General features: G+C 43.2%; 1 protein-coding gene across 1 annotated transcript in view; it reads right to left on the minus strand.

Moving 5' to 3' along the window:
- The window catches only part of LOC124556039 (leucine-rich repeat neuronal protein 1-like), a 154,076-nt gene extending 133,608 nt beyond the window's left edge, over positions 1-20,468 (minus strand). The window contains exon 1 of the mRNA XM_047130074.1: positions 20,382-20,468. Within this exon, the coding sequence (XP_046986030.1) occupies positions 20,382-20,468 (87 nt within the window). The remainder of the gene's footprint in view (positions 1-20,381) is intronic.
- Between the last annotated feature and the right edge of the window lie 1,735 nt (positions 20,469-22,203).

The following is a 22,203-nucleotide window of genomic DNA, read 5'->3' on the forward strand; positions in this document are numbered from 1 at the left end:
GAAAAACCTGTTCCCAGTGGTTGGTGAAAGAAAACGTACTATTCGTCTACAAGAAGCAGGAGAATGATGCACTAAACTACGGCTAAGATCTTCCTGTTGTAAAATCTTAGAATACACTCTGAGCAACATAATCACGTGTGTACTGCAGAATCTCCGTTCTGTGCCAACCACAATGGGTTTACAGAACTTCGCTCATCCGAAACTTCAACTGCGCTCTTAAAACTAATCACTTAAGGCAAAATTGACTACTGAAAATTCGGTCGGATGGGTCTCAAACGAAACTTGTGACTGGACTGAAGATTTATTGGTAGGGAGGACGCAGCTTTTTGCGGAGAGTCATCTGCAGATGTATATGTAACTTCAGGTGTGCCTCAGGGAAGTGGTTTTGGACCCTTGCTGTTCATGTTATATGTTAATGACCTGTTAGGCAACGTTAATAATAGCCAAAGACTTTTGCAGGTGATGCAATTACTTGTAATGAGGTACATAAAAAAAGCTACATAAATGTTCAATTAGATATCGACAGGATTTACAAAGTGGTGAAAAGATTGTTAATTTGCTTTAATTATTTACACATGAAAATTGCGCACTTAAAAGACGCAGAGAAGTGGTACACTTCGTCTACAATATCGATGAATCACAATTCAAATCAGTCATTCAGATTCAGAATTAAATTTTCAAGTTAGTTTTAGAGGCGAATTTCTCAGCAGAAGACGAATGGGTACTTGTAAGTTACGTCGCACAATCGCTTTCATATTTTATATCTGCAAATGCAAATGGAAGAAAATTTTAAATAAATAAGATAGGCTGGTGTCGAGCTTCGGCTATGACGCTGATTTTAATTACAGAACAAATGTAAGGTAAGAAAACAGTTACGAACTACATAAATGTTCTGAAAATATGCTCAAGAATAGTTCTGAAGCCCTCTAGAATGCTTTAAGACTCTGTTAAATAACAGATTGACACGCATAGTTAATCGACATATTCAAAAAGTGAACCTACTGAATCGGAGAGAGTGTATGAAAGTCACAAAAATGTGGCCCTTTATTAGGCAATAGGAAATATGAGACTGTTTAGTAAAAATTAAAGCTGCTGTCATACCAATTACATTATACAAGTATTGACTCATTACTTTAGTAAACATCATCTAAATATCCATACATTAATGACACGAGAGACAAATTACTGACCACTGTGAAATTAATCTGTAAATATTTTTGTCGTTACAACGTTTCCCATCCAGTGCGCCGTCTCTTCTGACACAGCTGCTGTTGCTGCATGGTGTTTTCTTTCTGCGGAAAATCTTTGTGGTACACACACATTAAATGTGTAGACCAGTTTGTACAGTTAACTGACACTTTTCAAAGGGTATCGTGATTCTGATGAGCAGCTACTCTCACACCGAAAGTTAAACTTTACTTTATGCTGCAACTGTTTATTGTGAACATGCTTTTACGATTTGCTGAATTGTATATAAATGACAGCATATACACTCCTGGAAATTGAAATAAGAACACCGTGAATTCATTGTCCCAGGAAGGGGAAACTTTATTGACACATTCCTGGGGTCAGATACATCACATGATCACACTGACAGAACCACAGGCACATAGACACAGGCAACAGAGCATGCACAATGTCGGCACTAGTACAGTGTATATCCATCTTTCGCAGCAATGTAGGCTGCTATTCTCCCATGGAGACGATCGTAGAGATGCTGGATGTAGTCCTGTGGAACGGCTTGCCATGCCATTTCCACCTGGCGCCTCAGTTGGACCAGCGTTCGTGCTGGACGTGCAGACCGCGTGAGACGACGCTTCATCCAGTCCCAAACATGCTCAATGGGGGACAGATCCGGAGATCTTGCTGGCCAGGGTAGTTGACTTACACCTTCTAGAGCACGTTGGGTGGCACGGGATACATGCGGACGTGCATTGTCCTGTTGGAACAGCAAGTTCCCTTGCCGGTCTAGGAATGGTAGAACGATGGGTTCGATGACGGTTTGGATGTACCGTGCACTATTCAGTGTCCCCTCGACGATCACCAGTGGTGTACGGCCAGTGTAGGAGATCGCTCCCCACACCATGATGCCGGGTGTTGGCCCTGTGTGCCTCGGTCGTATGCAGTCCTGATTGTGGCGCTCACCTGCACGGCGCCAAACACGCATACGACCATCATTGGCACCAAGGCAGAAGCGACTCTCATCGCTGAAGACGACACGTCTCCATTCGTCCCTCCATTCACGCCTGTCGCGACACCACTGGAGGCGGGCTGCACGATGTTGGGGCGTGAGCGGAAGACGGCCTAACGGTGTGCGGGACCGTAGCCCAGCTTCATGGAGACGGTTGCGAATGGTCCTCGCCGATACCCCAGGAGCAACAGTGTCCCTAATTTGCTGGGAAGTGGCGGTGCGGTCCCCTACGGCACTGCGTAGGATCCTACGGTCTTGGCGTGCATCCGTGCGTCGCTGCGGTCCGGTCCCAGGTCGATGGGCACGTGCACCTTCCGCCGACCACTGGCGACAACATCGATGTACTGTGGAGACCTCACGCCCCACGTGTTGAGCAATTCGGCGGTACGTCCACCCGGCCTCCCGCATGCCCACTATACACCCTCGCTCAAAGTCCGTCAACTGCACGTACGGTTCACGTCCACGCTGTCGCGGCATGCTACCAGTGTTAAAGACTGCGATGGAGCTCCGTATGCCACGGCAAACTGGCTGACACTGACGGCGGCGGTGCACAAATGCTGCGCAGCTAGCGCCATTCGACAGCCAACACCGCGGTTCCTGGTGTGTCCGCTGTGCCGTGCGTGTGATCATTGCTTGTACAGCCCTCTCGCAGTGTCCGGAGCAAGTATGGTGGGTCTGACAGACCGGTGTCAATGTGTTCTTTTTTCCATTTCCAGGAGTGTATATTATACTGAGAAAATTTGAAATTGTTGATTGTATGTCAACCACTGATCATATGTCTTAACATGAGTGAATGTTAAAAGTGAAGACTTCGAGTATGTTATGCTGTGTTTGGCATGTTATGTATTCAAATTGCAAACTTATCACTGAAATAAATAATCTGTAGATTAACTATTAAAATAGGAATCAGTCTTCGGCTGTACAAGGACATATATTTATGAACGTTTACTTACGCAAACAATATCTACAACGTTCAAAATTCGTGATGCTAATGACTACAGTTTTCGCATTTAGAATGGGTTGGGACTGTTTAGTATAGATAGAGTTCCTCAGGAGATGAGTGTATAGGTGTCACTGTTTAACGAACGGCATTGGCAGTTACAAATCTAGATGGCTGAAGGGGACCCTGGCTGGCCAATGGAACGATGGAAAAATCTCACCTTGTGAAGTCATACCTCGAATTACATCTCGCAGGAGAAGGTATCAGTTCGACATACTCCTATAGAACGACACGTGAAGTGCTACTTTAGAAGACCAAATGTGAGCTACATTAGTTTCAAATCAGCGCAGTTGATTAACGAGGCTCTGTTTGATACAGTGTTCAGTCTCTGAGTGATTTTAACTGGTTTCATATAATCAGTTCAGTAGACGCTGTACGAAATCACTTAAATTACAAGTACTTACAGAGCAGTGAAATGAGTCATTGGTTAACGGTGAAAATTGCTTTCCTCACCTAGAATAAGTGACAATTATTGATACAGAAATGGCAACCCGTCACAGGACTAAATTAAAATTAATTATCAAATGATGGAAGCCGGATAACAAATTATTATTGATCTCTAAAATGAGGGAGGAACGCTCAGGAAACTGTGCCACGTTATCACTGTCAAGTGATTCATGTCGAAGAAAAATTGTGAGTTAGCGTCACAGTCGCAATGCAGGAATTAATTTTCCCAGGATTTCATCTGGAGTATCGTTACTTCAGAGTGGTCTAGTGAGGAATGGAAACAGAGATCTGCCGAGAATGATGTGAGGAGTATTTAATGACTGTTAATTGATGGTTGCGGTAACAAGGCCACAGAAAAAAATTAAATAATTGGAAAAATCACATACGGGCAATTTCCTGCCTTTGATGAGCCCCAACTAGGTAACGGAAACGTTGGAAATATGAAATGAAATAACGAAAAACCTTTGTTCGACTCATTAAAGCACGTAAGGTGTACAGGACGGGGATGCCAATATTGCGATACAGGGGACATATACATTGCTTACATCCTTCGTATCTGTTGTGGTAAATGTGCATAAACGACCAGCGTATATGTATGCAAATTTACAATTCAGTGTTTCTGATTCTGCATGCATGACGTCCATGTCATTCTGCAAACAGAACAGCTCTTTGAATGACAGGAACAGTATATATTTTTGAAATGCAAGCGAAACAGTATTCAACATTCGTAAACATAAACAACAACCCTCAAAATACTCAGGGTAATCCCAAACTACTTAATATGAAAATTGTCTACAGAGAGTAAAATTATGACGATACTGTCATTTAATTTTTTCGCATTACTCTTTGGTCATTTAATATGGTATTGGATCTCACTTTCGGCATCTGCAGTTTCTTTACTGGCATCAGACTTACTTTACGCAAGGACCGAATATCTAAGCTGGCAATGCCTCGAAAAACTGATGTCGATTGCGAGTAACTCTTACTTCCAGACAGCAGCTGCCCCACATGTTTTATCGCATACCCACTCCCAACAATTTCTGAAATGCCTATGTATCTACGTAATCTGCAGCGAACTCTTAACATGAGGTATGAATTCTTAAGTACTAGGTTCTATCACCTTAAGATAATGTGCGTATGACTCACTAGCGGCGCATTACAGCCACTGTAAAATCGATTACCTAAATGTGAATTTAATTCTTAGACAAAATCACCATTACGTAACCCAGAATCTTTCTCGCCCAACTACCGACTACTATCTCATCTGGGTTATCCCCTAGGAGGTCAAAAGTATTCTACGGCTTCCTGTAGTGGTGAAAACAGCTATTTTGGTAGCTTATATCGACGCCATTTCCACCTGTAAAATGAAAATTTAAACTGGAATATTTTCTAACTTTTCTGCTCATGTCCAGAATCCCGCAAGAGTTATTTTGAAAGTAAAGCACGGTCGGTCGCGAAATGAAAACCACAGTGAAAATCGAGAATGTTTTATTTGCAACAGTTAGCCACACCGTCCAGCTGCTTCTCTCATAGTCACCTCTCCGGCTTAGACATGTGACGTAGCGTTGTACAAACTTTCCAATATCGTCCTCAAAGAAGGCAGCCGCCTGTGCTTTTCAATTCTCTACAGAGGTCTGCAGCTCATTGTCTGTGCCAAAATGTTATCTTCATCGGCAGCAGTTCATGTGAACAGAGATGAAAATCAAAGGGAGCCAAGTCTGTGGTGTGTGGCCGGGGATTAAACACTTCCCACAGAAGACACTACAGGAGCGTCTTCATTGCATCTGCAGTGTGCGGCCGAGAATTGTCATGATACAAACGCATGGCAGTTAGGTTATGAGGGATGCCATGAAATAAGGCGAAATCTGTCAGCAGGCACCCATACTTAGCAGGAGATGCTATTTTCTAGGCATTTTTGCATGCTCACTATGCGCTCAGAACTGAAAAAAAGTGAAGTGATGCGATCGATGGGAGTGCTAGAGACAAATCTGTGCAAAGCTTCATCGGATTTTTACTGTTGTTTCCAATTCGCGGTCGATCGGGCCTTACTTTTCGAATAACCCTCGTACTGTTTAAAAGTCGACAGAAAACCAGCAGACTCGGCTTTAAAAAACCTCAGTTCGTAGCCATACCTAGCCACATACTATCCAGGTAACCGTTAGCATTTGCTAAATACGCATTCCTTCATGTCTTAGATATCAACTTAATTAACACAGAGCATACTCGAACTGAACACCCAGTGGCGTACAAATCGAAAACACATAACTCTAAATAATATGATCATCACACTGAATCCAAAGGCTGAGATCGCTCGTCAATTTGTATGTACCTACTTTTTTGTATGACTTACATCCCCCCCCCCCCTCTCGCAATAAACCCTGGACCTTTACGTGGGTGGGGAGGCTTGAGGTCTGAACAGTCTGGATGACTGACTGATCTGGCCTTGTAATATCAACCAAAACGGCCTGGCTGTGCTGGTACTGCGAACAGGTGTAAGCAAGGGGATACTATAGCCGTAATTTTTCCCGATGGCATGCAGCTATATCGTACGGTTGAATGATGGTAGCATCCTCTTGGGTAAAAGACTCCGGAGGTAAAATAGACTCCCATTCGGATCTCCCGGATTGGACTACTCAGGAGGACATCGTTATCACGAGAAACAAAACTATGGGTCGGAGCGTGTAATATCAGGTCCCTTAATTGGGCAGGTAGGATAGAAAATTTAAAAAGAGAAATGGATAGGTTAAAGTTCGATATAGTAGCAATTAGCGAATTTCGGTGGCACGAGCAACAGGACTTCTGGTCAGATGAATACAGGGTTATAAATACAAAATCAAATAGGGGTAATGCAGGAGTAGGTTTAAGAATGAATAAAAAAGTAGGAACGCAAATAAGCTACTACGAACAGCATAGTGAACACTCTATTGTAGCCAAGATAGAAACGAAGTCTTCAGCCACCCAGTAGTATAAGTTTATATGCCAAGTAGCTCCGCAGATGATGAAAAGGTTGAAGAAATTTATGATTAGATAAAAGAAATTATTCAGATAGTTAAGGGAGACGAATATATAATAGTCATGGGGGATTGGAATTCGATAGTAGGAAAAGTAAGAGAAGGTTCAAATGGCTCTAAGCACTATGGGGCTTAGCAAAATGGTTCAAATGGCTCTGAGCACTATGGGACTTAACTTCTAAGGTCATCAGTCCCCTAGAACTTAGAACTACTTAAACCTAACTAACCTAAGGACATCACACATATCCATGCCCGAGGCAGGATTCGAACCTGCGACCGTAGCAGTCGCGCGGTTCCAGACTGTAGGGGCTTAACATCTGAGGTCATCAGTCCCATAGACTTAGAGCGACATAAACCTAACTAACCCAAAGACATCCGAGGCAGGATTCGAACCTGCGACCGCAGCAGCAGCGTGGTTCCGGACTGAAGCGCGTAGAACCGCTCGTCCACAGCAGCCGGCAGTAAGAGAAGGGAAAGTACTAAATGCATATAGACTGGGAGAAGGGAATGAAAGAGGAAGCCGCCTGGTATAATTTTGCACAGAGCATAATTTAGTCATAGCTAACACTTGGTTTAAGAATCACGAAAGAAGGTTGTATACGTGGAGGAGACATGGAGTCACGGGAAGGATCCAGGCTGATTATATAATGATAAGGCAGAGATTTCGGAACAAGGGTCTAAATTGTAAGACATTTCCATGGGCAGATGTGGACTCTGACCACAATTTATTGGTTATGAATTATAGATTAAAACTGAAGACACCGAACAATGGCAGGAATTTAAGGAGGTGGGACCCGGGTAAGATGAAAGAACCAGAGGTTGCAGAGAGTTTCAGATGGAGCATTAGGGACAGGATGGACAAGAACAGGAGAAAGGAATACAGTAGGAGAAGAATAGGTAGTTTTGAGAGATGAAATAGTGAAGGCAGCAAAGGATCAAGTAGGTAAAAAGACGAGGGGTGGTTGAAATCCTAAGTTAACACAAGAGATGCTTAATTTAATTGATGAAAGGGGAAAATATAAAAATGCAGTAAATGAAGCAGGTGAAAGGAAGCACAAACGTCTAAAAAATGAGATCGAAAATGTGCAAAATGGCTAAGCAGGAATGACCAGAGGACAAATGTAAGGATGTAGAAGCATGTATCACTAGGGGTGTGATAAATGCTGCCCACAGGAAAATTGAAGAAACCAATGAGAAAGAAGGAAAATCAGGAAGGCGGAAGCAGAATATAGAGAGTCTGTACAAGGGAGATTTACTTGAGCGCAATGTTATGGAAATGAAATACGACGTAAATGAAGATGACGTGGGAGATATGCTACTGCGTGAAGAATTAGACAGAGCACTGAAAGACCAAAGTCGAAACAACAGCCCGGGGGTAGACAACATTCCGTTAGCACAAATGATAGTCTTGGGAGAGCCAGCCATGATAAGATTCGTAAATTTGGTGAGCAAGATGTATGAGGCAGGTGAAATACCATTCGACTTCAAGAAGATCATAATAATTTCAATTGCAAAGAAAGCACGTGCTGACAGTCTTGAAAGTTACCAACTTACTAGTTTAACCAGTCGCAATTGCAAAATAAAAGGACGAATTCCTTACAGAAGAGTGGAAAAGCTGGTGGAAGCCGACCTTGAGGAAGATCAGTTTGAATTCCGGAGAAATGTAGGAACACACGAGGCAATACTGACCATACGACTTATCTTAGAAGATAGGTTAAGGAAAGGCAAACCTACGTTTATAGACTTAGAGAAAGCTTTTCACAATGTTGACTGGAACACTCTCTTTGAAATTCTGAATGTGGAAGGGATAGAATACCGGGAGCGAAAGGCTGTTTACAGTTTGTACTGAAATCAGATGATAGTTATAAGAGTCGAGGGGCAGGAAAGGGAAGCACTTGTTGAGAAGGGAGTGAGGCAGGGTTGTGGTCTATCTCGACTGTTACTCAATCCGTATATTGAGCAAGCTGTAAAGGAAACAAAAGAATAATTTGGAGTGGGTGTTATAGTCCAGGGTGAAGAGAAAAAAAAACTTTGAGGTTTACCAATGACATTGTAATTCTATCAGAAACAGCTAAGGACTTGGAAGAGCAATTGAATCGGAATGGACCGCGTCTTGAAGAGAGGAAATAAGATGAACATCAACAAAAGCAAAACGAAGGTAATGGAATGTAGTCGAATTAAAAAAGGTGATGCTGAGGGGATTAGATTTGGAAATCAGACACTTAAAATAGTAGATGAGTTTTGCTATTTGGGGAGCTTAACACTGGTATCTGATGATATTCGAAGCAGAGAGGATATAAAATGCAGATTGGCAATTCCAAGGAAAGCGCTTTTGAAGAAGAGAAATTTGTTAACATCGAGTATAGACTTTAGTGTCAGGAAGTCTTTTCTGAAAGTATTTGTATGGAGTGTAGCCATGTATGGAAGTGAAACATGGACTATAAACAGTTTAGACAAGAAGAGAGTAGAAACTCTTGAAACGAAGTGCTACAGAAGAAGAAGTTTAGATCGATAGATCTTGTAAGTAATGAAGAGGTACGGAATATGATTGGCGATAAGAGAAGTTTGTGGCACAACTTGGCTAGAAGAACCGATCGGTTGGTAGGACACATTCTGAGGCATCTAGGGATCACCAATTTAGTAGTGATGGGAAATTTGCGGGGGGAGGGGGGGGGAGTAGAAATCGTAGAGGGAGACCAAGAGTTGAATACAGTATGGAGATTCGGAAGGATGTAGGTTGCAGCAGTTACTCGGAGTTGAAGAGGCTTGCGCAGGATAGAATAACGTGGGCAGCTGAAGACCACAACAACAGCAGCCTACATTTAAGTTATATGTATCCATTTTGGGGTTGCAATTTTTCAAAAAAACTGTGCTGCATCCTACTAAAATTAATTGTTGAAATGGCTCTGAGCACTATGAGACTTCACATCTGAGGTCATTAGTCAAAAATGGTTCAAATGGCTCTGAGCACTATGGGACTCAACTGCTGCGGTCATTAGTCCCCTAGAACTTAGAACTAGTTAAACCTAACTAACCTAAGGACATCACAAACATCCATGCCCGAGGCAGGATTCGAACCTGCGACCGTAGCGGTCTTGCGGTTCCAGACTGCAGCGCCTTTAACCGCACGGCCACTTCGGCCGGCGGTCATTAGTCCCCTAGAACTTAGAACTACTTAATCCTATCTAATCTAAGGACATCACACACATCCATGCCCGAGGCAGGATTCGAACCTGCGACCGTAGCAGTCGCGCGGTTCCGGACTGAGCGCCTAGAACCGCATGGCCACGGCGGCCGACTGCTAAAATTATCCACATGAGATGCACATGGGGTGTGAACTGTACATGGTGGTACGTGGCACAAAGTTTAATTTACTGACTGATGACTAACCCCTATAAGTCTTTTTAGGCCCCCTAAAATACCAGCTGTGTGTGGCTTTATCATTTCTCTTTTCATTATCTCCAATAATACCTCAGCAACCTGTGCTGATTGGATTCTTCCTGTTCTTGACTGAATGCACCGTCTGCACTTAGGGGCCTACATTTATATGGTAGCTGTAATGGCTTGGTGGGCTACAAATCCAAAGCTCCGAGATTCTATCCCCAGTCGATCCAGGAATTTTTTTCTTTAACTCATTGTTTCTTTCTCCGCTGCCAAAATTTGTTTAATGTTACAACATGTTTAGTTGCACCATGATGCCCTGTTTCGGAGTACACGCTAAATTACGTGTACCAGTATAACTTCCTGGCGAAGTCAATTATAAGGACGGCGGAAGACAAGGTCATTCCACCTTCTATAGAACTATACGCGTTAAAGATGTGCGGGGTTAAAGATGTGCAGGGTAGAAATTAACCATCGTGTTGTGGACAGTAACATTTTATCGTGTTGGTTCTTAATATTCCAAAAAGCTTCCACGTTCTCTACATTAGGATCTGTCTCTCTGAGTCATTCTAATACACAGTGTCGTTCCACAGACCAAAGTGTGTATGCTCTTCCGTGCACAGCTTGCATTAAGAAAAACCCCTGCCACTATTTTATGACGGTAATGAAATTGATTTACTTTATTGTTTTTCATCACTGCTTTCACATTTCTTAGAGAGAGGTGGTAGCCGTGCATCTTCACTGGAACTTTTATTATCTGAAGGGAAAAAAATGAATGTGTTTCAAAATGGTTCAAATGGCTCTGAGCACTATGGGACTCAACTGCTGAGGTCATTAGTCTTCTAGAACTTAGAACTAGTTAAACCTAACTAACCTAAGGACATCACAAACATCCATGCCCGAGGCAGGATTCGAACCTGCGACCGTAGCGGTCTTGCGGTTCCAGACTGCAGCGCCTTTAACCGCACGGCCACTTCGGCCGGCTGTGTTTCTTTCAGTCCTTATCTATGTGTAACTCCATTAGAAATGAAACTGTGGGCACATGAATAAAATGATTTAGGAGCCCCTCCCCCGTCGTCACTTTCAAGTTCACCCACTTTCCTTCCACTCCGTCTCTCTCAGCAGGCCACATGTCAGTGTTTATTTAGGATTTAATTTGTTATGGGGACCAGAACATAACGTCATTTATTTACATCAAATTCAAACAGATAGATAGTTGAGAGGTGTTTGTTGTTGTTGTTGTGATCTTCAGTCCAGAGACTGGTTTGATGCAGCTCTCCATGCTACTCAATCCTGTGCAAGCTTCTTCATCTCCCAGTACCTAATGCAACCTACATCCTTCTGAATCTGTTTAATGTATTCATCTCATGGTCTCCCTCTACGATTTTTACCCTCCACGCTGCCCTCCAATAATACATTGGTGATCCCTTGATGCCTCAGAATATGTCCTACCAACCGAGCTCTTCTTCTAGTCAAGTTATGCCACAAATTTTACCTTATCCTCAATTCTATCCAATACCTCCTCATTAGTTATGTGATCTACCAATCTAATATTCAGCATTCTTCTGTAGCACCACATTTCGAAAGCTTCTATTTTCTTCTTATCTAAACTATTTATCTTCCGCGTTTCACCTCCATAAATGGCTACACTCCATACAAATACTTTCAGAAACGGTTTCCTGATACTTAAATCTATACTCGATGTTATCAAATTTCTCTTCTTCAGAAACGCTTTCCTTACCATTGCCAGTCTACATTTTATATCCTCTCTACTTCGACCATCATCAGTTATTTTGCTCCCCAAATAGCAAAACTCATTTACTACTTTATGCGTCTCATTTCCTAATCCAATTCTCACAGCACCACCCGATTTAATTCGACTACATTCCACTATCCTCGTTTCGCTTTTGTTGATGTTCATCTTATATCCTCCTTTCAAGACACTGTCCACTCCGTTCAGCTGCTCTTCCAGACCCTTTGCTGTCTCTGACAGAATTACAATGTCATCGGCTAACCTCAAAGTTTTTATTTCTTCTCCATGGATTTTTATTCCTACTCCGAATTTTTCTTTGTTTCCTTTACTGCTTGCTCAATATACGGATTGAATAACATCGGGGACAGGCTACAACCCTGTCTCACTCCCTTCCCAACCACTGCTTCCCTTTCATGCCACTCGACTCTTATAACTGCCATCTGGTTTCTGCACAAATTGTAAATAGCCTTTGGCTACCTGTATTTTACCCCTGCCACCTTCAGAATTTGAAAGAGAGTATTCCAGCCAACATTGTCAAAAGCTTTCTTTATGTCTACAAATGCTAGAACCGCAGGTTTGCCTTTTCTTAATCTGTTTCCTAAGATAAGTCGTAGGGTCAGTATTGTCTCCCGTGTTCCAACAATTCTACGGAATCCAAACTGATCTTCCCCGAGGTCGGCTCCTACCAGATTTTCCATTCGTCTGCAAAGAATTCGTGTTAGTATTTTGCAGCCGTGGCTTATTAAATTGCTAGCCCGGTGATTTTCACATCTATCAACACCTGCTTTCTTTGGACTGGAATTATTATATTCTTCCTGAAGTCTGAGGTATTTCGCCTGTCTCATACATCTTGCTCACCAGATGGTAGAGTTTTGTTAGGCCTGGCTCTCCCAAGACTGTCAGTAGCTCTAATGGAGTGTTGTCTACTCCCTGGGCCTTGTTTCGACTTAGGTCATTCAGTGCTCTGTCAAACTCTTCACGTAGTATCATATCTCCTATTTCATCTTCATCTACATCCTCTTCCATTTCTATAATATTGTCCTCAAGTGTATATCCCTTGTATAGACCCTCTATATAGTCCTTTCACATTTATGCTTTCCCTTCTTTTCTCATTTCTGTATAAATGGTTGTTTTGTTTATTAGTCAGCCAGTATTCCAATAAACCTAATTTACAGGGTAGCACACTGCTCCTAGTACACGTCCACAGAACAGAACAGTTGCGACACCTGAGGATGGGGTTATGAGAGCCCGAAACCGGTAGTGATAATAAAAGAAATTTACAACTGAAGTGGTATTTTCAAGCTCTGGTAATTTACAAGGGCTTTGAATAAGTACTGCAACTTATTATATTTCTTAAAGCTGGTTGGTTCCAACGTTTTGCTTCATCAGTAACGTCTGCATCATCCATGTCCTGCTTCCCACGGAGTGCATCCTTCATTGGGTCACGCATATGGAAGTCAGAAGCTGCGAGCTCTGGGCTGTAGGGCGGATAAGGAAGAACAGTCCAATGACGTTTTGTGAGCTCCTCTCGGTCACGCAGACTTGTGTGAGGCCTTACGTTGTCACGGAGAAGGAGAAGTTCGTTAGAATTTTTGTGGCGACGAATGCGCTGAAGTCATGACGATAGAACATATACTTCAGAGTTGGTCGTTGCACCATGAGGGAGGATATCAAACAGAATAACCCCCTCAGAGTGCCAGAAAACCGTCAGCATGACTTTACCGGCCGAGGGTGCGTCTTTGAAGGTTTGTCTTCGGAATAAAAGGTGGTGTGACGGAACTCTATGAATTACTGTTTTGTTTGTGATACGAAGTGATGAATCCATGTTTAATCTCCAATGACGATTTGCGACAAAAATTATCACGATCAGCGTCGTAACATGCAAGCAATTCCGCACAATTTGTCCTTCGTTGCACTTTATTTTTTTTCTGTTGTGCAGCGAGGAACGCAGTGGGCCACACCTTTGTGTACCCCAACTGGTGGACGATAGTGTTGGGACTATCAACAGAGACGTCCAGACGAGTAGCGAGGTGTTTGACTGTGGTCCGTCGATCACCTGGAATTTCCAGCATTGTTGGAGTCACAGCTGTGTGTGGTCGGCTGACGCGCCGGGGATTGGACAGATTTGCGACACCTTGTTGCAGAGATGACAGACAGCTCGCCCAACAACTGACCTTGCTTTCGTTCACTTCCAGGTTTCCGAAGACATTCTGCGAGCACCTATGTACATCTGCGATGCTCTGGTTACTCGGAAAAATAAATAAATAAACAAACTCAATGATAGCTCTCTGTTTGGAACGCGCCTCCATTAGAACCATTTTGAAGGCTAGGTATAGCGTCCCACCTATCGGAACTTCACGTAACTCTAGGGGCTCAAGCGGAAATATTTCACAATATTCCACAACAAATTCCGTATTTTTTCAGCCTATACCGGCCGAGAGAAAAATGTGTTGCTCTACTTACTGAAACCTATTGTATATTTGGTCATTGTAAATGCTTTTCGAATATTATTGAAGGAATCACATTTTCAGTCATCAGTAAAATTTATACTGTAAATGTGATTATTGGGCATATACCACGATTTTTGTGGCATAATGTTACATGCCGCTTTCATTTTTAAAAAGTTTTCGTTGTTATCCATTAGCATTGTTACGGGAAATATTGAAAGTAATTTCCTTATGGTAAGTTTCTCTTCTCCTACTATGGAAACAATTACCTTCATGATTATTCGACGAATAGTAGCGACTCACGATTGATAAGTTTTCATTAATCCTCATTGGCAAAAGTACACCCAAATTTTGTAAAATTATTACAACTATTGACTATAGCCCAAATGAACGCAAAATCAAAGATCATGTGCAACACTCGACCAGCAATAAGCGATTAAAGTTTCTGAGAAATGGCGTAACTTAAGTTCAGCAGCGATTTCTCGTGTGCGGTTGGAAAGGCCAGAGTTTGACAAACTCATTAAACTAAGAGCCATCAAATGACGTGAAAACATTTCCTTAGGGGTGTCCAACGTCAAAGGACTCAATACTAGCATATAACAGTGATCGAATGCGGTAGAAGAGCCTATCATTAACGCTTATATTGGTATGCTGTTACAACAATAATCTGGGATCCGTGGATGTGGGAATGTAATACGCCATAAGAAGTGTGTACGCAGCAGCATAAAGTGATTACAGCTCGGTATGTCTACCACTTTGTCCTAATGGCCTTAAAGGACCGTGCATTTTTGTCAAGAGTGTTGTATGGTGATACTGTACATAATCGGATGTGGACGTATCTGAATCGACGAATCGAAATCATCTGCCGTAAGTCAGATTCGGGGTGCACATACACTATGTGATCGAAAGTATCCGAACACATGAGTGAAAATGACTTACAAGTTCGTGGCGCCCTCCAGCGATAATGCTGGAATTCAGTATGCTGTTGGCCCACCCTTAGCCTTGATGACAGGTTCTACTCTCGCAGGCATACGTTCAGTCACGTGCTGGAAGGTTTCTTGGGGAATGACGCCCATTCTTCACGGAATGCTGCACTGAGGAGAGGTATCGATGTCGGTCGCTGAGCCCTGGCACGAAGTTGGCCTTCCAAAACATCCCAAAGGTGTTCTGTATGATTCAGGTCAGGACTCTGTGCACGCCAGTCCATTACAGGGAAGTTATTGTCGTTGAACCACTCCGACACAGACTGTGCATTATGAACAGGTGCTCGATCGTGACGAAAGGCGCAGTCGCCATACCCGAATTGGTCTTCAACAGTTCGAAGCAAGAAGGTGGTTAAAACATCAATGTAGGCCTCTGCTGTGATAGTACCACGCAAAACAACGAGGGGTGCAAGTCCCCACCATGAAAAACACGACCACACCATAACATCACCGTCTCCGAATTTTACTGTTGGCAACACACGCTGGCAGTTGACGTTCACCAGGCACTCGCCCTTCCCACACCCGGCCATCGGATCGACACATTGTGTACCGCGATTCGTCACTCCACACAACATTTTTCCACTGTTCAATCGTGCAATGCTTACGCTCCTTACAGGAAGCGAGGCGTTGTTTGGCATTTACCGGCGTGATGTGTGGCTTATGAGCAGCCACTCGACCATGAAATCCAAGTTTGTTCATCTCCCGCCTAACTGTCGTAGTACTTGCAGTGGATACTGATGCAGTCTGAAATTCTTGTGTGATGGTCTGGATAGATATCTGCCTATTACACATTACCACCCTCTTCAACTGTCGGCGGTGTCTGTCAGTTAACAGACGTGGTCAGCCTGTTCGCTTTTGAGGTGTACGTGTTCCTTCACGTTCACACTTCACTTTCACATCGGTAACAGTGGACCTAGGGGTGTTTAGGAGTGTCGAAATCTCGTGTACAGTCGTATGACACAAGTGATTCCCAATCACCTGAACACGTTCGAAGTCCGTGAGTTTCGCGGAACGTCCCATTCTGCTCTCTCACGATGTCTAATGACTAATGTGGTCGGTGATATGGAGTACCTGGTAGCAGGTGGCAGCACAATGCACGTAATGTGAAAAACCTAAGTTTTTGAGGGTGTCTGGATACTTTCGATCACATAGTATGCCTTTCCTTCGTCTTCCACTGTATAGTAGCCATAAACGTTTGAGGCTGCAGTGATCGCGAGAACGCTACCACCAGCTTCATGTGTGACAAAATGTCTTTCGCTTTGAGCGTGGCACTTTCTGATGGCTGCATACATAAGGGCTGCTCGAAAACTTTCCGTTCGAAGGTCGTACAGTTTTGAATCAGAATGTCAATCACGCAAAATCGCGGTGAGCACTGAGACAGTGATCCTACCGAGGCACCAGGTTGAATATATCCGTTTGGTAAAACATCATGTCCTATTGCATAAAGCACTCCGTAATTGCCTGCTGCACATCCTCGTCCGACATGGATCCTCGACCAATCAAGACTTTTTTTTAAGAGACCTAAGGCGTGATAATCGCATGGGGAGAAGAGCATAGGGAAGGTTCACGAGTGTCTCCTACCTGAATAGCGTGAAACATCCGCTTAACTTCCATATCGACCGGAGTCTTGTGTCGAATCGCGATTAGCACAGAACATGGCTCACCGTTCCACAATGTTGATCTTCGACCGACATGATGCCTCACACATATTCTTCACTCTCCACTGTGTGTCTACTAGCGTTTGTCCTTCGGCTGCCAAGAAATGAATAACAGTACGTTGGACCTGTTTGGACCCATTCGGTAATAACGTTCCCATAGTTCATGTTTGCACATTTGCCGCACGCAAGTCGAAAAGACACGAATGCCACACTGACCCTTGGCCTACATGTCATCAGTTCTTGTATACCCGCATCGGAGTCGCACTACGTTGCATATATGCTGCAGTAACGCCCTCAAACGGGAACTTTTTGACCCCCTTTACAAATTTGACGCTGTTTAGGTGACTACCGATTTGCAGCCTTTGCTGTTTAACACAGCCGAAAAAGACCATTAATGATTATTTGTGGCACATTCAATGCAGTGCTATCGTGAATACTACTTCCGACAGAAATTGAGCCCGTCTGAGGCATCTCTGTATGCCGTATTTCAGCAGGTCACTATCTGTTGCACGATTTACAGAGAGTTAATTCACAATATTTCTGGACTCGAACTGCACACTACTCAAAATTATGTTTTCCAAGGTTCGTATAAGTATATATCAGCATATAATTAATGATAGATAAAGAAGTATTCACTGCAGTACGAAATACGACTACGCATATCAACGTATTGTTCGAAGAATAACGATAAATTTTTATCTGCAACAAGACTAATGAACATAGGTAAGATTCCGAAATGAGTATTTTCAAACTAAAGTACAAATAAATACTTGCTGCTGTATTTCTTCAAATGAAATCAGTTCCGCCACTGTTACGAAACAAATAATTAGTAAGTTGCAGTTTTATTTCATTATTGTGGCACGAAAAACTTAAGCAAAGACAGCCCTTGTGTCCTAGTGATAAAATTGTGGAAATATGTTTACACGAAGTCATGATACGGAAAGAAAGAGACTGAAAGGAAGAGAAAACGCTAACTTGCTTAAAAAATAGGCTAACATGATGCCCCATTTGATCTGTTTATACCAATACCACATTTTCTCTAATGTCTTTTTATGAATAGTGTGCTAGCCACCTACGACATTATTTATTTTCCATCAGTGCTACTCAGAGGCCATATGAAATCAATTATATTTAAACCCAGCTACAAGTCTACAACGTAAGTTTGAAAGTCAGTTCGTCAAAAAATAAGTATTTCTGTGAAACTCACATCTTGGCCCGGCCGAAGGTCACAGTTCGTGGTAATGGACGGCCTTCTGCTGTTATTCATCTGTATAAACGTTTTAGGAGACGATATGAGAAGCAGCAGTCTGAGACTTTTGATTCTGTCTTTTACTGTCCAGTAAACTCCTCAGAATATCAAGACGCCCTACAAAATGGTTTTCACAATATATGCGCTTGGTGCAAAAGTTGCTATTGGTCCTGTCTCGACATGGCTAGAAAAAACAGCGTTAAATTTCAGGTACACTACAAACTGTACAGATAGAAAGGTTGTCAATTCAACAAATAACTGAGGGTTTCAAACGATGAACAACTTGCTTCGGAACCAGCAAACACAAAATGTCGTGGGGAAGGCGAACGAAAGACTGCATTTTATTGGTAAAACACAAGATTCTGCAAATCTGCTAAAGGGACTGACTACGTCATGCTGTCCGACCTCTTCTGGAGTACTGTTGCTCTTTACGGGATCCTTTCCAAACAGGATTGATAGAAGAGATCGAAGAAGTTCAATGAAGGCCAATTTGTTATTGGTTGTTGCGAAATAGAGGAGAGATATCACGGATATGATAAGTCAGTTGGGGTGGCAGTATTTAAAAAAAACTAATTTTTCGTTCAGGTGTTCATTTTCCCCACGTGCTATTCGAGAGTCGAACGGTCGAGAAATGGTCTGAAAGTCGATCTATTAAACCTCTGCCAGGCCCATACGTGTGAACTGCAGAGCGTTCATATAAATAGAGATTTAATCCTGGATTGGCATCTACACCTCTCAGTCTCGTGTCTCGTTTACTTTCATTGATATGACTTATGTCATACGATACACGGTTTATTAATGTCCCTGTATCAGTACTGCTTAAAACTGTCTTGACAAGTAACTTTCTCTTGAAATGAATACCTGAGAACTACATGATTAAGGTATCCTGGCCCACTCAACTCTGTCATCTTGCTGTTACGTGCATCACTTGAAGATACTAGTACAAGAATAAAAAATGGCACAAACTCTTTGTAACGAACGCAATGTTACATGTGTTTTAGGACATTCTTTAATAATAATGAGATACCTAGTTTCTATTGAGTTTCATTTACATATAATTAAATACTGGCGGGACTGAATGTGTAGGTCGCAAAGGGCCGCGATGATTCAACATTGGTTGAACCGCACAAGAGATGTACGATTATTTATAACGCAATTGTGTGTGGTAATATCTATACATCAGAATGCACATTCCAACGTGTAAGATCTGCATGGAGTGGGATGAGCCAGAGTGTGGTGAGATCCACACCCACCTATGGTCAGCTAACACTATATTCATACAAACATCTTGATTTAGAATGACAGCTGTAGGAAATGTAGACTATATGATATTTGTATTCTATGCAGGAAGAGTGTATGTAGTTCCATACCGAACCTCATCTATAAGAGCCTGGGCGGTTGAAAGTGGCGAAAGGAGGGATACACTATATTTTACTAATATGTTATTTTTATTTCAGTTTCTTCTTATCATGGATGATTTTTTTAGGATCTACAATTTAGTCACACTATAAAACTGCTATCTTTGGTGTACGATTATTTGACTTACGAATAATACGAGAGTAAAATAAATTGACTGCAATGTACATAATATATGATCTGCTTATGCCCTACAAGAGGACAGATATTAAGGGAAATAATAAAAATAAAAAATAAAAAAAATTGTTTGGGTAGTACCATTGGACCCATCTAGTTCGTTGCTGCTCTTCATTAATCTACAGAAGTGCCTTCAAGCCATGATTTCACCCACCAATTGCCGTCATCAACCCCTTACTTTCAACATTTATCCATCTCTAGCGGTGTTGATCAGAAGACATGTCTAAAAGAGAACTCGTAATATCGGTGCTTTAAACTGTATTTGCTGTTCATTCATCACTGATCGCATATCACAGTTCTGAATTTGTGTACAGTGGGTGTGTGTCCCTTTACGACAGATACGGCTGGAGTAATTGCTCAGATACGACGCATTCGGTATAAAGTACTCTGGTTTGGAGGTGGAACTGTGGGTATCAGAGGCCACGACCTTTACGACCGTCAAAGAGCTGTGTGGGGTGAGGGCCGCGGCCAGATCGATGAAGCGGAGCTAAGCTTCGTCCCCCTGGCCACACCGGATTAACAATCTGCGCTGCTAACAAAGGCCTATCTGCCCAGCCTCCTCCCACGTCCACCACCTTACTTCTGTGCGTGCCTCTCGGCATTTACAGGAAACGTCCCTAGCGGCAGAGGAATGGTGGGGATACTGCCCCATTTCTTGCAGCTCAAACCAAAATCTGTGCAGGAGGTCTTGGCGGGCAGCCTTTGAAGTCTGCGATGCGCCCATGCGGCCGGCGTAATGGAGGCAGCTGAGGCATGTCAAGCGGCTGCTGTCATTAGCGAAAAGCTTTTCCGCTTTCATAGTCCCTCTAATCACATAAAATGGCTCTGCACGTAATTTTCTAGCTTGGTCGGACCAAAAGGAAAGTCATCAAAGGATTGTGGATGCGTATGGCGCCGGGGCCTGTGGCGCTAGCAGCGACAGTAGCGAATGAAGGCTACTACTTTCCGATAGCGAATTTCTGTTCGTGTAAGGCAGTGATCCGAACTGCGCAAAACGCATTCGCACCGTATACTTAGAGAGCGAAGCGATACAGTCTGAAAACAATGATGCAAAGGCCAGAAATATAATTGCCTTTGCGTCACGCTCCAAGGCTAGCTGTAAAGCCACAATAGAAGCACGGTGTTGCTTATGTTAGACGAAAACAGAAAAATATTTATAATAAAAAAAAACGCGTCTGAATCAAGAAGATCCTTCGAGTGATTGGTAAGCAGCTGTAAGGATACAAAGATGATTTATATTTCTTTTGCCTCTCCTGCTCAAGACTCTTCACTGATGGAATCCTTGCAACAAATGACTATGGAGACGTCATGATCTGTATCAGATGTCACAATGGAACTGTCTTTTACGATTTCAGTCACGAATTATGACTGTGTCTCTTCAGTCGTGTACGCACCGCACACTGATCAGCAAGAATATTACGACGACCTACCTAACCGCCGGTGTGTCCACCTCCACCACGGATAATAGCCAGAACATTATGACCACTTTCCTAATAGCCGGTAAGTCCACCTTTGGCACAGACAACAGGGGCGACGCGTCGTGGCCTGGAAGCAATGCGGCTTCTATAGGTCGCCGGAGGGGGTTAGCACCACATCTGCACAGACAAGTTAACTGATTCCCTTAAATTCCGGCGAGGGGGCGACGAGCTCTGACGCCACGTTCAGTCACATCCAGATAAATTCGAATGAGTTCAGATTTGGCGATCTGGGAGCCAGAGGATCAACTGTGACCCGTCACTATGTTCCTCGAACCACTCCACCACACTCCTGACCTTGTGACAGGGTGCATTGTCTTGTAGAAAAATACCACTGCCGTCGGGGAACATGATCATCGTGAAGAGTTGTACGTGACCTACAACCAGTGTACGATACTCCCTGGACATCATGGTGCCTTGGCCGATCTCCAGTGGACCCATAGCTGCCCACGTGAATGTTCTACAGAGCAGAACGGAACCGCTGCGTGCTCTCCTCCGTCATGGAGTACAGGTGTCAAGGAGCTGTTCCCCTGGAAGACGACGGATTCGCGCCCTCCCATCGACATGATAAATAAGGTATAGGAATTCATCAGACCACGCAATTCTCTGCCACTGCACCAACCTCCAGTGCCGATGATCACGTACCCATATCCCTCGTAGTTGCCGATGTCATGGTGTTCAAATGGTTCAAATGGCTTTGAGCACTATGGGACTTAACTTCTAAGGTCATCAGTTCCCTAGAACTTAGAACTACTTAAAACTAACTAACCTAAGGACATCACACACATCCATGCCCGAGGCAGGATTCGAACCTGCGACCGTAGCGGTCGCGCGGTTCCAGACTGTAGCGCCTAGAACCGCTCAGCCTGTCAAGGTGTCAACATCAGCACATGCATGGGTCGTCGGCTGCGGAGACCCATCGTTAGCAGTGTTCGGTGCACTGTGTGTTGAGATACACTTTTATTCTGCCCAGCATTAGGGTCTGATGTTAGTTTGCTGCCTGTCCTGTTTTACC

The sequence above is a fragment of the Schistocerca americana genome, chromosome X, assembly GCF_021461395.2.
Source record: "Schistocerca americana isolate TAMUIC-IGC-003095 chromosome X, iqSchAmer2.1, whole genome shotgun sequence".
Classification (NCBI taxonomy): domain Eukaryota; kingdom Metazoa; phylum Arthropoda; class Insecta; order Orthoptera; family Acrididae; genus Schistocerca; species Schistocerca americana.